This window comes from Carex rostrata, chromosome 34 (assembly GCF_964058835.1).
Source record: "Carex rostrata chromosome 34, lpCarRost1.2, whole genome shotgun sequence".
Lineage (NCBI taxonomy): Eukaryota > Viridiplantae > Streptophyta > Magnoliopsida > Poales > Cyperaceae > Carex > Carex rostrata.
The window spans coordinates 4,073,786-4,090,805 of record NC_135951.1 but is presented as its reverse complement, the minus strand read 5'-3'; the positions used below and the strand labels follow the sequence as shown (position 1 = coordinate 4,090,805).

The following is a 17,020-nucleotide window of genomic DNA, read 5'->3' as shown; positions in this document are numbered from 1 at the left end:
AATACAAAGTAATTTCCTTATAAAAACAATAACGTTTTCACTTTTCATGCATACAATTAATAGTCAAATTTGGAACATTTAATCCGTCGTTTGAATCGTTGTTCAATTAGATGTAATCAGAGCCGTTCATTATATTATAAACGATACAGATCCAACAGTTGTCTCCATTTGATTGGAGAGGATCTGAACCTATATAACAAGTAAAACGATAAGCTCGTGACACCGGAAAAGACAGTGTGAGTCCACAATCCTCTGCACTACCGTACCGTCTACGGTTACATGTAAACCGTCTAATCACAATCGGACGGTTTATATCTAAACTCATAATTTGAGTTATCTCAGAGGATAGGAATTCGAGTGGTAGTAGATGCGGAAATAAATATGCTGCAGTCTAATGAATTGGTGGTCCCTGTTATTTCAAATCTAACCTTTCATTTTTGAAGTGCCCTAATCTCGAAAAAAATGAAAGGTTCGATTTCAATTAACAAGTCTCTGTAATTCCTTTGGATCACAGGAGATTTATTTCCGTAGTAGATAGTAGTGGGTACTGTAGGTGAAAGCATTTACTCAGAGAAGGTGAAGCAAAGCGGTAAAAACCTAGAAAATTACTGAGCAATGGAGGCGACTTCTTCTTCTTCCAGTAAATCTCTCTCTTTAGGCTGTTTTCTTCTCCAAATTAAGATTCAATTTAGCTCCAAAATTGAGCTAATGCCATTTTATTTACTATAATTTTTCATTACAGAGATGTATTTATACAAAGGCAAGCTAATCACCTATGCTACAACACATGGCTTTGACAAACCAGACTACCAATTTGAAAGCCAAGGTTTGCCGCATGAACTGTGTTTCCGTGCAACTGTTCATGTGGCGGGTCAATCTTTCAGCTCACCTGAAACCTTCAGTCGCCGCAAAGATGCGGAGCATTTTATATCCAAGTTGGCATTTGAGAGCCTTTCTACTCAGACCCAACCCAATGTGCCTTCCATCTCTTTTCTCCAGGTATCTTACCAGTATGTCATACCAGTATAATATTTGCACTTGTTGGATTGCCATATCATTGCTAATAACTTGTGTGTTGATTCTCTTTCCAATATATCATACCAGTATATCTCTGGTATATCATACCAGGATATATCATTGTGCCTTCCATCTCTTTTCTCAAGGTCTATTAATTAATTACTTCTAGTAAATGTTCATTATATCATACCAGTATATATAATGAACCAGCTATGAGGACTTCGTTATATCATACCAGTATAATATGTGCTAATTGAATTATTACAGGGTTCCAAATTATGCAAAACCATACTCCATGAATATAGTGTGAGGAAAGGACAGCTGGATTTGCCTTCGTATAACACTAAAGTTCCCGAGAGCGGGCCCTCCACTGTGTTTGTATCAGAAATTGAGCTTGATAACAAAACATTTGTGGGCCCGCTTTCAAAGAGTAAGAAAGAGGCTGAGCAAAATGCCGCACGGTTTGTCATCAATTCTCTCTTAGGTAATTATCTGTTAATCTCTTTTAATTCAGACTTTTGCTTTTCAAATTGATCTTTTATTACTTTTGACTATTTGATATTTCAGAGAACTCTGAAACAAGGTGCTTGATGTCAGAAGTAATAAAAAAATTCGCGCCAGCGACAGCTGAAAGTGGCCCCAACCCAAACCCTAACCCTGATTGTGATGCTGTCTCTCAAGTTGACTCTGCTCAGGAACCTGTACAAGTTACAGAAGCGAATCCTCCCGTTTTCCCGCAATGTCTAATTGCGGTAAACTATCTCTTCTTACACTATTTCATTTGCAAAAAAGAATTTTATAGGATGTAATTTTTTTGAAATTTTTAAATTTTATGGAACACAAATATGGTATATGTTGAATGCAGAATAACACATTTAAGTCGATCCTAAAAGAATATGGAGATAAGAAAGGAATTCAGGATGTGCCGGTGTATAAAATCTACACACAGGAAAGTGGGCCCCCACTGAAATTTGTATCCACTGTCTCTTTCGAAGGGAATACGTACTATGGACCACTAATGAAGAGTAAGAAAGAGGCCGAACAGGCTGCTGCCCGTGTTGCCATTGATTCTATATTAGGTACAAAAATGAATTTCTTAGTAGGTCTATCTAACATATCTACAAACATTTGTTTTTGGTTAAGTGTGTCATGCAAAAATGAATTACATTTGTGAGTGATTGCTATATGCACACACAAGAATTGCACACATTATACTAAAGAAGAAAACAAGTACCTCCAAAGATTTGACCTAAAATCTGATGACATAAATTATTTATCTTTTTTTCTTAAATTTGCAGGAAACCCTGTTTCAAAAAAATTTATGTTACAGGCAATGCAATCCAAAATTGAACTCCAGCCCTCTTTGGATGTCAATTTGATATCTAACCCTAGTGCCAACCCAAATCCTGATCAAGTAAATACCCCTCCGGAGCAAGTTAGCACTAATCTAAAAGCGAAACAAGTGGCGGACAGTAGTATTGTTTCAGTGGAGTCTCTTCCATCGGTCAAGTCTAGTGTGGGCCAAAGCGAGGAAATAAAAGTAGAAAACCTGTCAGGTGTGGGACCCAGCAAGAGTGCACGAAAGCGTGCTAGGAAGAAGGAAAAGAAGCGGGAGGCTAAGAAGGTTAAAATGGAGTAATTATATTTATATATAGTGTTCGTAGAGTTGTAGGCTAATTATAGTGTTTTGGCAAAACATTTGTATGCAAATGCTGTTTTAAATCTCTACATCTTACTTAATTTGCTTGTGTCAGTGTTAAAACACTGTTTCTCTTGTGGATATGATAACTTATTAAGGTTATGTGATAAATATGCTAAATTGGTTTAAATTAAATGACTTGTGCTTATGTGGAGGTAAAAGGGATTAATTTGAGCATCTTCAGTAAATGCTCAGAATTCGTGCAAAAATGGATGACACACACTGTTACTGGTACAATTACCAGGAGGATTGGGCTCAATTTCTTATTGGTTCACCTTTACAAATTAATGGTTGGTATCCTAAAAAAAAGTATATTTAATTATGAATTAAGCATGTCTGTTTATTTCTCATAATTATACCGATTTATATTTATATAATAGATGTAGCTAGCATTACACAGGGATGTTTGATGGAGTAAATTTGGGCCAACTCAACCAGGCTAATAATACCCGGGAATTTCCATCTCCATTCCACCCTAAAATGAATATCTCCAGTGGAAATTCCAGTGGGTCAAACGGATCCAATGCAGCAACTATTGAAGCGGCTTTTTGTGTGTGAAGATGATCCATTGATTTGTACTTTCCTGATTCTATCTCAAATATCAGCAAATATGAGGGTTCTAAATAGCACGTTATAGCACTACTACAGTGTTTTTGGATCATTAAAACTATGATGCTATTGGTGCTATAACGTGCTATAGTGACGCAATATGGTCATAGCTCTATTTTTTTAACTGTTCTGCTGTGATGCGATAAATACTATTTATAATACCAAAAATTATTTACTCACTTTTGACCACTAATTATTTATATATTTATTACTGTCAACTTTCTAATTGTACATCTTTTTACAACAAAGACTACTTTTATAAATTCCCATATTTATTTTTAGGAAGCTGATAATTATACCCCAAACAAAGTATCCGTGTGCGTCCCCCAACCTTCTAGAATATTAGAGACAAAAAGATCAGGTTTTACTTCATACAGTGCAACAACAGTATCAATCTTTCTTTATTGTATAGAATTTCGCTGCATGAAGAGAAAAACGCTCTGTTAAACAAATTTAACAAAAGCACCGCCAAATGCAGCGAAACAATCGTATAATTTAAACATATAAATGAAAACGTTTAATCTACTGCGTTCAAGTGTTTAACTTTCATTGTAAATGAGTTAAATTTTTTGTTTTAAAAACAAAAACGAATCCCGGAATTCGTCCCCGAGCAAAAATTTACAAATCTAAACTGGAACCAATCCCAAAGCGCGTCCCCGAGCATGAAATTTGGGTGCATTTGAACCCAAAAATTATAGATCGCATCTAACGGTTCGGATTGACTATTCGGACTTTGAAAACGGAGAAAAAGGATATGGTGGATTTGGGTGCACAAAAATTTGGGTGCATTTGAACCCTCTTGTTTTGAATGTCTTTACGATAAATTCAAGCCGTTCAACATAATATTTATATGAAAATGTACTTGCAGATTAAATTATATATATTTAAATTAAAAACTATTTTATTAAATATAAAAAATCACTTGATTTAAAAATTGTAGACTATTTAAAAACAATAATTTTTTAGATGATAAAATGTTTCTAAAAAAAAATGTATTAAAATTTGAGTGCTAAATTAAGTGCATTGCTGATCACTACATTTTGTTTCTCTCAATCAGTAGCTATATTTGCCACCAGTTAATTTCCCATAAACATCGTTAATAATAAATTTTGCTTGGAAGTTACAAATTTAGGTAACGACAGTTGTTTAAAGCTTAACTAAAGTAGAAGGCGGACAACAAATTAATATTGGGCTTTTGGGCCTAACTGGCTTACCCCAAATCTTTACAACTACCGGACTCATCTCAAACTATTGTTTTCAAATTACAAAAGCAAAATAAAGCAAATTGGAGTTTAAACTACAACTCCGAATCTAAACACATAAAAATATCAAATAATGACAATTTCACTTTCAAATGGTAAACATCATTGCGGTACAAGGGGAAGCAAAGCAAACCAAACCACACAAAACAAACACAAGGAAAAGGAAAATTAACAATATTACAGGCTTATTAATTAAGAGAACAAGATTACAAATTGTAAAGAAATCAAAACTGAAAGCTAATTAGTTCCTTGGGTTGTAGTATGCATAGATAGTGTAGAATGTCGCAAGTACCGTAAGAATTAGCAGGATCACACCTGCGAACACCGAGATGCCCGCCCATGGACTATTGAAGTAGTTATTCTGCAAACTCGCCAATCTACGGTTCCAACTTGACTTATAGTATTCCTCGACATTCTTAAACAAGTCGCAGAAAGGATTCCTGTCCTTGTCGATCGAACAAAGGTTACCAATATCATTGAAGAAAGTGGCCGCCTTTGTGTGAGTGGTCAGTGTGTTAAAGATAATGCCAAATTTTTGAGTTAACTCCACATCCTTTTCAGAATCGATAAGATCATCCAAAAGTTTTATGTATGTGCTAATAATTCGAATGGGGGATGGTAAGGAGTTCTCAAAAGCGATGAGATTTACAAATAAGGTCACCATAGTTGAGTCAATCTTTAGGCAACGCATCCGCATGATGCCCTTTGAAAATTGAACTTGAACACCTCGAGGATGTTCACTATCAGGACTGGACTCAGATAAATCACGTTGAAATTTTATACCTGCGATATCGTAAAGTTCAGTTGCATTTGCTATCAACTTTGGCAATGACCCGTCCCAATTATTTGCCCAGCTGGTTGTTTGCTGCTGCTTGTACTCCGGAATATTGTCCCTATTCATTAGTACAAAAATTCCACCAAGAAAGTCTTCCGTCCTTGGCACGGAGCTTTTCCAATAAAAGTCGAGCAAATGGTCTGATTCGAAAGCCAAGCAATTTAAACTGTATTCCCATGGCAAATCGAGATATATAAACCATATAAGGGGACCATGAATTTGCATGTACTTGTGCGCATTTGGAAAAAGCCGGTAATACAGCACGTTAATAAAAAAGAGGGGAATTTGATTTTCCAACAGAAGCAAGTCAGATTTTACCTCTTTTATGTTCACCTCTAGAGAACCCTTACTCTCCGCTATCGCTCCACACAGAGAGAGTAAAATTCGGATAACAAAGCAACTGTCCAGAAGTAGCATCTCAACAAATTCGACATCACTAATTTGGTCGAACTTCTCTTTATAGAAACTACGAGCACGCCTTACAAACTTCATAAATGAGTCGACAGGCACACGATCCATATTGCTTTCACCTCTATAATATAACTTGCTTTCTATTTCACCTTTACTTTTATCACCTACTCGCATCATAAGAAGGTCTGACATGCACCAGACTTTTTTCTCTTCCATTGGTTGGAGGTTTGGACGTCCACGGTGGTAGGGGCCAATAGAAACCAACTTAGGCTCAAAATCAGATTCTCGACCGTATCTCATGTGCTCTGGGGCACGGAAAATAGAATCTGATGATGAGTTGGAATCGTACCTCCAATATTTTCGAACCTCCAGGCCCTCTGCAGCAGATGTCTCTTCAATCTCTGGGGCCTCTGCGGCTGATGTCCCGCCAACCTCCGGGCCCTCTACAGCTGATGTCACCTCGATCTCTGGGGCCTCTGCGGCTGATGTCACTTTGATCTCGGGATCCATTTGGAGTGAAAAGTGAATATGGATTGAGGAATATCTTTGCTTCGGCGTTGGTATGTTTCGTGTTTTGGATGTTATAGAAGCAAAAAAATGATTCGGGATGCTGTTGTGTTTATATTATGACCAATTTGTGTATCAAATCTCAAATAAGAGGTCATCACGGAGGCATTGTATCTAGGTCGTCCTTTATACTTGAGGTCAGGTAGCCAGAAGAGATATACTCCAGCTAGGGGTGGTGCAAACGGATCCCATGTGGACCGGACAATGCTGAAATCATATATACGTATCCGTTTTTATTTTTCAGATACAAATAGATATGGATTGAATATTAAATAGATACTTATCGGATATCTTTCTTTTAGACGGATACAAATTTTTTATTTTAATTATTCTTACCGCTACAAAAAATTTAGCCTAAAAATATTAATCCGAATTATTTGTCAAGGTCATTCTAATAAATCAAATTATATAGTATTTCATCTATTTTTAAAGAAATATATAAAATATTTCAATATAAAAAATAAATAAATTATAAGATTTTCTGTTTAATTAGAAAAAACTTAAAATTGGAAATTTAAAATCCCAATTTTGGAATTCCAAAACCAAAATAGGAAATTTATTGTTTTGATTGTGGAATTTCAAAACCGGAAAATAAATTTGCGGCAATTCTCCTAAAACCGAGAAATAAATATGAGGTTTGGATAGTTTTCAAAATCTTGTCAAACAGAGTTCTGATTTTGAAATTTAATTTTTTTAATATTAATAATAATTTCGGCTAACCTTCAATTGAAATAGAATAATGAAGTACTTGCCTCTAAAACCGATACTTCAACTCTAATTTTAGGTTGACTAATATACAAAATATATATTTCAATTGTGAAGTATTTGCCTTTATTTGCATTTATCTTTTTACATAAACAATGTCTTTAATACATTCATAAAATTTAATTTAGGTCAAAAATTAGATTTTGGCTACCTCCAAATTCAATATTATTAAAACTACACCAATTCGTTTGCACCCGATCATTTGCACCTAATCAGATAGGTCTTATCTGATCAGATTAGTTCATAGACATAACTGATAATTAGGCACAAAGCACGCCTAAGTCAAAGAGAGAGGATTTTGTCAATCTTTATTAATTTACGTGCCCAAAGACAGCTAGTAATTTACAAAAAGTTAAAGGTATACAGAGACTTCAGAACATAATTTATAACGGAAAGTAGTGAAAATACTAATGCCATGAATGATTTCGTCACAGGATGGAATACATGTCGATCAGCGCATAGCCTCCAATCTGAAAATTCATAAAGCATGATATGACACACAAATCGATTTGATCGCAGCACGTACGGCACATTCTTTTCAAAATTATTTCTTTATTTTACATTTTTTCCATTTTTTTTTTCTTTTAATATTTTTTCTGATTCTTCTCAAAAAACTAACTTATATTATAAAAAATAATTAAACGTTTGACTTACATAACAAAATGTGATCAGTCACAATAAATATGATCACGAATAACTAATGTGTCGTGACTGTCTTTTGATAATTTAGTCTTATAATATATAATACGTAAAAAAACTATAATCACGAGTGACTAATGTGTTGTGACTACCTTCTACTAATTTAGTCTTATAATACATAATACGTAAAAATTTGACTTAAATATGTCATGTGAATAAAATAATAACGTATTATTCACAGCATGACATACATAAATTTAATTCACTAAAAGAAAACTGCATTTACTGCTCAAAATGACTTTGTCAGAATATAATTCAGGACAGGTAAATGTTATCTTCAACCAACAAGTATCTACACGGATATGTATGATCATGACACGCACGGCATCCTTTCTGTAAACTAATTTATGAAATTTTTTTTTTTTTTGTTGTCAATCAGATAAGGTTTATATTTTCTATTATATCTGAGTTGTGTATGGCTGTACATCTCTCTTCTTTCCGCAGTTGATAAAACAAGCAAACAATTATCTTAATCTAACTAATTAATAATTGTTTTTCAGGATCTTGTCATTGTAGGCTATTTCCTAACAGATCATGGGCACCATTACACAAATATGTAAGTGCAAAATCAATTAGGCACAGAGCATACCTAGCTCCCACGATTTTTAATTAGAAGTCAAAGAGAGAGGATTTTGTCAATCGTATTAATTTACGTTCCCAAAGCCAGCTAGTAATTTATAACAAGTTAAAGGAATACAGAGACTTCAGAACATAATTTATAACGGCAACTAGCTAGCTAGCGTGAAAAAACTAATGCCATGAATGAATGAATTTTTTTAGAGTAAAGATTGGAGGTCAAGTCATCTAACTATTTAATACCCTTGTTAATTATTATAATAAAATATTTCTTCCATTCGGATTTTGAACTCATGACCTCTTATATGGAAACCATGAGCCTTTATCACTAGACCAAATGCTAATCCTTAATGCCATGAATGATTTCGTCATAGAATGGCATACGGTCGGTTAGCGCATAGCCTCCAATATGAAAATTGATAAAGCATGACATGACTCACAAACCGACTTGATCGTAACACGGAACATTTCTTTTCAAAATTATTTCTTCATTTTACATTTTTCTTTGCAATTTTTTCATTTGTTTTTTTTTATATAATTTTTCTGATTCTTTCCAAAAAATAACTTATATAAGAAAATATAATTAAACGTGATGAAACGTGACTTAGATAAGAAAATATGATCAGTCACGGTAAGTTTGTTCATGGTACATATGATCACAAGTGACTAATGTGTCGGTACTAATTTACTTTTTAAAATCTCAATTTTGGAATTCCAAAACCAAAATAGGAAATTTATTGTTTTGATTCTGGAATTTTAAAACCGGAAAAAAAATTTGCGGTAATTCGTCTAAAACCAGAAAATAAATATGAGGTTTGGATAGTTTTCGAAATCTTGTCAAACAGAGTTCTGATTTTGAAATTTAATTTTTTTTAATATTAATAATAATTTCGGCTAACCTTCAATTGAAATAGAATAATGAAGTACTTGCCTCTAAAACCCATACTTCAACTCTAATTTTTATGTTGACTAATTATAATATACAAAATATATATTTCAATCGTGAAGTATTTGCCTTTATTTGCATTTATCTTTTTACATAAACAATGTCTTTAATACATTCATAAAATTTAATTTAGGTCAAAAATTAGATTTTGGTTACCTCCAAATTCCATATTATTAAAATTTCATGGCGGCGGACAGATTGCCACGCCCGGTTTCTCAACACATATCATTGCGCGCAGCTTTTTTAAATGGATCCACTATTAGCAACTCCTTTACTGGTACGTCCCAATACGAGCAATATTTAAAGTTTTCAGAAAACAAAGAGGTTATAAGGTACGACGCCTGAAAGTTGCGAGCTGTACAGTCCTACATTTCTATATAAATGTTTCAAACATATTTAAGTATCGCATTTGGGACTAAGGAATTGTTATTATTTGATTGTGGGAACGTTTAACTCCCGACGGATGTAAGTTCCGCTGTTAATTACATCAACAGACCTTTTGAGTCAAACTGAATACCTCGTTCATTACAGAATTTGTGCCTATTTTGTTGTGAACTGAGTAAATAGGACTAAAAGAGGGGCTCATGTAAAGTTCCTATTGGTCATTTGATTGGTTCTCGTTTGCTTGGACATTTATACTAGCATGTGTGTGTATGTATCATTTCAAGGAGTCAATTTAGAAATATATATCTTAGTCATTGCATTTATTTAGAAATATCAATTGCAAAGGAGGTGTGTTTTGGTAATTTCATAATGTCATTGAGAATTTATAATTTTCCATACTTAATTATAACTTTAGATGCATAAGACTTTTCATGGGATTTTAATTTGATGCATGAGATATTGTAGTTTTAACTTTAAAATTAAGTCAATTTGGTTATAAAGGACATTTTGGTCATTTCAAATTTTGACTGAAGTTTGGATATGTTTGAATTTGGCTTAGGAATATATAGAATTTGATTTGGGTTCATTTGGAATTAGTTTGAGTCGATTTGGACTTAAATTGGAGAAGTTATGGCTGAAAATAACTTGTTTATAAACATTTTTATTCCTCTAGGGACCTTTTGGTAAATATCTAGGGACCTGGAGATGTAATTTGGACTTTCGGCAGGGTCTGGAGTGAATATTGGGCTTCCAGGGACTTGTTTGAGAAGATTTTTAAGGGGCCAGGGGTCTATATGTAAATTTTCAGGGACTGTGCTGCAAATTTCTCATTGTCAGAGGGACTTATTTGTAAGATGGCTTTGTTTAATTATTTCTGAGCTTTAAGATCGGCGTTTGGGCTTTGAGATTGGGATATTGGACCTTGAGATGTGCACTGGACATTGGATTCATTAAAATAAACATTCAAATATACTACCAACAAGAATAACTCTATTTATTAGTTGTGAGGATAACTTAGATTAAATCACACAAATTTGATAATATGTATAGTATATATATTTAGTGTAGAACTATAGATTTAGCTTTTTACCGAAAAATAAAAAATAAAGGAAATAAAATAAGATATCACTAATATATAAATAAAATAAGATATTAGAAAAAATCAATAATAACTAAGTACTTTCATAAACTAATGATTTTAATTTTGAATAATAACTCAAGAATTATACAGAAATATATACTCTACATACTAATAAAGCTGTATTTTATTAACAATTCGATCCTTGTTGCAAACAGTAAGAAAAGTAATTAAAAAATGTATAACAAAAAAAATTAAAAAATAAGATATATAACAAGAAACTTAACATATTCCATAGTTGAAAAGTTTGTAGGATTTAGTTGATCACGTTATCGGAAAACACTTGTTCAGACGCCTGTTCATGAGATCTAGCCTAATCAAATGTTGTATTGTGAAGCTTAATTTGCTGGAGCGGGCTAAAGAAAAAAAAAAACCTAAATTGGGCTGGAAAGATGGGCCCAAACTAATTTAGAAGAGAAACATTGATCCAATTGGGATCAGTCAAGTCACCAATTGAAAGCGAGGTGTTTTTACATCTAGATAAAGCTTTACACCATGTTTAGTTGTGGCATAAAGAGTGAAATAAGGACTAATCTACAAGTTTCACACTTCTATTTATTATATATTTATAGTAAGATATATAGTAAATGAAATGAGAGTGCTCCTCTTGAACTTGATACTCTGAGGGAAAATTTTCCCATATTTTGTATATCTATAGCATTTTAATTTGCCCTCTTTCTTTCATTTAAAAAATGTTTGGAACTTTAGATTAACTAATATATAATTGGTGGAATCAATAGCGGTCAATCCGGAACAATATTCATTTAATAGTTTGCAAGTACATTATAACTAATCTATATTTGGTTTTGAATTTTGCAAAAAAAAAAATTATAACTTCTCACATACCTAGGAGCATTGACTAAGACCATTAGTAAATTAAATAGACCAAATTAACTTAAAATAAGTATTAAGGAACGTCCTGGGAAATAATTAATTAACTATGCATTAATTTCCAATTATATAAGACTAGAACCAAATTAAGCTAGATTAATTTAACACTAGCAAGATTAGTTAGTTTCAGAATCTATAACAAGTTCTCTTGAGACCAAAGAATCCCAATTAAGCTCCAGAATTATATTAATGGCTAGCGACGATATTGTATTTGTTGGGGATGGGGTACCAGTAGAGCTCTCTGAATCTAAATGCAACAGGTAATATATATATAGAGAGAGAGAGAGTGTGTGTGACTAATGTGCATTCGTATGCATATGGTTCGATATACATACGGTTCAAATTTGAAATTTCAAAATTTAAAATGTCGATCTGAACCGTTCATCTTGTTCTCCATATTAATATGTACTTGGAGACCAAATTTTATATTTTTATGAATTTGTTTACTATTTATTAAGCCACTTTAAAAATTGTTGATCCAACGGTGATTGCTGATTTTACTGTTTTGTTAAGCCACCGTTGGATCAACAATTTTCAAAGTAGCTTAATAAATAGTAAAAAAATTCAGCAAAATGAAAAATTTGGTCTCCAAGCACATATTAACATGGAGAACAAGATGAATGGTCCAGATCGACGTTTTGGATTTTAAAATTTCAAATTTGGACTGTATACACATTGGGTCATATGTATACAAATGCACATTGGTCACTCTCTCTCTCTCTATATCTCCATTCTATTATTAAGCACGTTGGGTGTCCGATCCGCCAACGGCTACGATTGAAAGATGAAATTTCAGATTTGATCTTAGCCCTTCAATTACATAATTTGTATTCTTTTGATTAAATGTATTTGTTTTATGTATAGAATTCTAAATTTAGTTAAAAACATACTCACCACATGTGCTGCCACACGATACGTTACAATTAAAATTGAACAGACTCTGAAATTTAGCGATATATTTCTATGTTTACTTATTTCTTTGTTTTCATATTTCTCCTCTTCAATTGAGAAGACTCCACCTTCCATTTTCTTATTTCTTTGTTTCTATACGGATCACAATGGAAATCAATTTTTATTTCCTTTTTTTCTTTCTTTGGGCAATTTAGAATATATTTTCAATATATAATATATCAATGTGTGTGTGTGTGTGTGTCTATATATATATATTCTAAATTGTAAACAAATAAGAAGAATATAAATTGGAAACAAAAAAGAATATAAATTGGAACGTGTAAGTGAATATATATTTCTCTTATAATATGTGTGTTTGTGTATTATATATCTTATACATTCACACGATAACACTTTTTTATTTATGTTTTTTGATATCATATTATATATATGTCGATATTGAATTGTTGTACGATATTTGATATTAGATTCGAATCAAGCTATTATTTGATATCATTAGTACTTAAAAATAAAAAATCATCACATCATCAAATTGTTGTCAGAGATCCGATTAAAGTTCATTAAAAATATAGAATCATATAAATTTTCTATTAACATGTGTCTTAATTTTTGGATAATTATTATTTTCATTGATATTTTTTTTTCTTATAATATGTCCCCGTTGCAACGCACGAGTATGATACTAGTGTATATATATATTGGGTTTTGTCCAAAGGGTTTTATTCGACAACTCTCATTCAAAACCGGACTTTAACTGTCTCTATTGGATTAATAGTCGTGCATAAAATAAATTTAAAAATTAAGTTAGCAAATTGATAGGTAATGGTTTTTAATTTACTAGACATAAATTACAAACATGTATTTTTTTATAATTTTATTATACTGAAAATTATTTTATTTATCAAATATTCTGAATTTATTTTTATACAACAACAAATATTATAAATTTAATTACTATTAAAATAAGTTTATTATGTTAGCCTTTAATCTTTCACTAAGTTTATTAGACGTCGCTAACGTCTCACCATGAAAAAAAGAAACAAATTTATGTTGACAAAATTGCCCTTTTTTCCTTATCTAAGGAAACAACTTTATTAGTGGGTTAATATGTCATGTACCCTCCATATTTCATTTATACAAGGAGAAAGAAAGGATTAAAAAGAACAAGGCACTTATAGGCTTCATGGACTACTGAAGTAGTTTAATTTGTTGATAGTTTCGTACATGAATGACAATTTCAAATAAAGTCTTTATCACGTCAAACCTTAAAAAATAATAACAAAGGATATGAATTCGTACATTAATGACAATTTCACTTTCAAATTGTAAACATCATTGCGGTACAAGGGGAAGCAAACCAAACCAAAAAAAAAAAAAAAAAAAAAAAAAAAAACAGAAGGAAAAGGAAAATTAATTAACAATATAACAGGCTTATTAAGAGAACAAGATTGCAAATTGTAAAGAAATCGAAACTGCCGCCTAATTAATTAGTTCCTTGGGTTGTAGTATCCATAGATAGTGTAGAATGTCTGAAGTACCGTAAGACTTAGCAGGATCACACCTGCGAACACTGAGATGCCTGCCCATGGGCTATTGAAGTAGTTATTCTGCAAGCTCGCCCATCTACGGTTCCAACTTGAGTTGTAGTATTTCTTGACATTCTCAAAGAAATTTTCGAAGTAGAAGGAAGAAGGATTAAACTCCTTGTCAATCAAACAAAGGTTACCAATATCATTGAAAAAAGTGGCTGCCTTTGTGTGAGTGCTAAGTGTGTTAAAGATAATGTCAAACTTCTGAAGGAACTCCACATCCTTTTCTGAATCAATGAGATCATCCAAAATTTTTATGTAGGTTCTAATCATTTGAAAGAAGGGTGGTTTGGAGTTCTCAAAGACGATGAGATTTACTAATACGGTTGCCATAGTTGAGTCAAGCTTTAGGCAACGCATCCGCACGATGCCCTTTGAAAATTTAACTTGAACGCCTCGAGGATCCTTATAAGGATTCCCACTATATAAATCACGTTGGAATTTTATATGTGCGATATCGTAAAGTTCATTTGCATTTGCTATCAACTTTGGCAATGAGCTTTCCCAATTAGTTGCCAAGCTGGTTGATTGCTTCAGCAGCTTTTTAATATTCTCTTCAAATATTTTTTGTGTAAGTACTGGGTCCGCGTATGGCACGGAGCTTTTCCAATAAAAGTCGAGCAAATGATCTGATTCGAAAGCCAAGCAATTTAAACTGTATTCCCATGGCAAATCGCGTTGTATAAACCATAAAAGGAGAACTCTAATTTGTATGGACTCGTGCGGATTTGGAAAAAACCAGTAATACAGCACGTTAAGAAAAAAGAGGGGAATTTGATTTGCCAACAGAAGCAAATCAGATCTTACCTCTTTTATGTCCACCTCTAGAGAACCCATACTCTCCGTTATTGCTCCAATGATAGAGAGTAAAATTCGGATAATAAAGCAACTGTCCAGAAGTAGCATCTGAACAAATTCAACATCACTAATTTGGTCGAACTTCTCTTTATAGAAACTACGAGCACGACTTTCAAACTTCATAAACGGGTCGACAGGCACACGATCCATATTACTTTCACCTCTATAATATAACATGAATTCTTTTTCACCTTTATTTTCATCACCTGGCCGCATCATAAGAAGATTTGACATGCACCAGACTTTATTCTCTTCCATTGGTTGGAGGTTTTGACGTCCACGGTAGTAGGGGCCAATAGAAACCAACTTAGGCTCAAAATCAGATTCTCGACCGTATCTGATGTGCGCTGGGGCACGGAAAATAGAATCTGATGATAAAATGGAATCGTACTCCCAATATTTTCGAACCACCAGGCCCTCTGCAATTGATGTCCCGCCAACCTCCGGTCCTTCTGTGGCTGATGTGACCTTGATCTCTGGGTCCTCTGCGGCTGATGTCCCGCCAACCTCTGGGCCCGCTGCGGCTGATGTGACTTCGAACTCTGGGGCCTCTGCGGCTGATGTCACTTCGATCTCCGGGCCCTCTGCAGCAGATGTCTTTTCAACCTCCAGGCCCTCTGCGGTTGATGTCACCTCGATCTCTGGGCCCTCTGCGGCTGATGTCCCACCAACCTCCGGGCCCACTGCGACTGATGTCACTTTGATTTCGGGATCCATTTGGAGTGAAAAGTGAATATGGATTGAGGAATATCTTTGCTTCGACGTCAGTATGTTTGGTGTTTTGGGTGTAGGAGTGTTATAGAAGAAAAAAATTGATTCGGAATGCTGTTGTGTTTATATTATGACCAATTTGTGTATCAAATCTCAAATAAGAGGTCATCACGGAGGCATTGTATCTAGGTCGTCCTTTATACTTGAGGTCAGGTAGCCAGAAGAGATGTACTCCAGCTAGGGGTGGTGCAAACGGATCACATACCGGAATAGACAATGCTAAAATCATATTCCTATCTATTTTTATTTTTCACATGCAGATATGAATTGAATATTAAACGGATACAGATGGATACAAATTTTTTATTTTAATTGTTCTTACAGCTGCAAAAAATCTGACCTAAAAAATATTAATCCAGATTATTTAATTTGTCGCAATCTTTCTAATAAATCAAATTATATAGATTATTTATTTTTAAAAAATATATAAAATATTTCAATATAAAAAAATTATAACATTTTATGTTTAATTAAAAAAAAACTTAAAATTGGAAATTCAAAATTCCAATTTTGGAATTCCAAAACCAAAATAGGAAATTTATTTTTTCAATTCTGGAATTTCAAAAACGAAATTTTTTTTTTTAATATTAATAATAATTTCAGCTAACCGTCAATTGAAATAGAATAATGAAGTTCTTGCCACTAAAATTGGTACTTCAACTCTAATTTTTAGGTTGACTAATTTACAAAATGTTTCAACTGTAAAGTACTGCTTCTATTTGCATTTGTCTTTTTACATAAACATTGTCTTTAATGCATTCATAAAATTTAATTTAGGTCAACTGTAAAGTACTGCTTCTATTTGCATTTGTCTTTTTACATAAACATTGTCTTTAATGCATTCATAAAATTTAATTTAGGTCAAAAAAATGAATTTTGGCTACCTCCAAATTCCATATTATTAAAACTACATGGCGGCTTGAAGAATTATTTTTTACATAAATCAAAACTTATGTTTAATTTATAACCATATCATAATATAACTTTTATTTCTGGTTCCATATAGCATAATAAATTTAATTTAGTTGCATGAGCTAGATAGACCAAAATGACTCATACAAAATGAAAAGAAAACAAAAAAAGAGGAAAAG

The 17,020-nt window shown here is 33.0% G+C and overlaps 2 protein-coding genes across 5 annotated transcripts; one reads left to right on the top strand and one right to left on the bottom strand.

The window, feature by feature from the left end:
- Positions 1 to 518: 518 nt before the first annotated feature.
- Positions 519 to 2,827, top strand: LOC144549207 (uncharacterized). The gene is made up of 6 exons (XM_078297938.1): positions 519 to 640; positions 743 to 999; positions 1,285 to 1,501; positions 1,585 to 1,769; positions 1,883 to 2,096; positions 2,316 to 2,827. The coding sequence occupies exons 1-6, from the start codon at positions 616 to 618 to the stop codon at positions 2,654 to 2,656; spliced, it is 1,239 nt and encodes a 412-aa protein (XP_078154064.1). The 5' UTR covers positions 519 to 615; the 3' UTR covers positions 2,657 to 2,827.
- A 1,841-nt stretch (positions 2,828 to 4,668) lies between these two features.
- LOC144548771 (UPF0481 protein At3g47200-like) lies at positions 4,669 to 16,038 on the bottom strand. Of its 4 annotated transcripts, none has more exons than XM_078297482.1 (2): positions 15,567 to 16,038; positions 4,669 to 6,331 (listed from the first exon to the last, which is right to left on the bottom strand). In XM_078297482.1, exons 1-2 carry the CDS (start codon positions 15,873 to 15,875, stop codon positions 4,829 to 4,831), a joined length of 1,812 nt encoding a protein of 603 aa, XP_078153608.1. In that variant the 5' UTR covers positions 15,876 to 16,038; the 3' UTR covers positions 4,669 to 4,828. The 4 variants fall into 4 exon arrangements, with proteins under 4 accessions (XP_078153608.1, XP_078153610.1, XP_078153609.1 ...); XM_078297484.1 differs by having other exon boundaries at positions 4,669 to 6,298; XM_078297483.1 differs by having other exon boundaries at positions 15,600 to 16,038.
- Positions 16,039 to 17,020: the final 982 nt, after the last annotated feature.

Bases quoted from the DNA above. Each gene is read 5' to 3' on its own strand.
- LOC144549207 (XM_078297938.1), top strand. From the start codon at position 616: ATGGAGGCGACTTCTTCTTCTTCCA. The intron at 1,000-1,284 runs GTATCTTACCAG...GAATTATTACAG, and splicing joins CTTCCATCTCTTTTCTCCAG to GGTTCCAAATTATGCAAAAC. The intron at 1,502-1,584 runs GTAATTATCTGT...TTGATATTTCAG, and splicing joins TGTCATCAATTCTCTCTTAG to AGAACTCTGAAACAAGGTGC.
- LOC144548771 (XM_078297482.1), bottom strand. From the start codon at position 15,875: ATGGATCCCGAAATCAAAGTGACATCAGTCGCAGTGGGCCCGGAGGTT. The intron at 6,332-15,566 runs GTTCGAAAATAT...ATGGATCCCGAG, and splicing joins CAATTGCAGAGGGCCTGGTG to ATCAAAGTGACATCAGCCGC.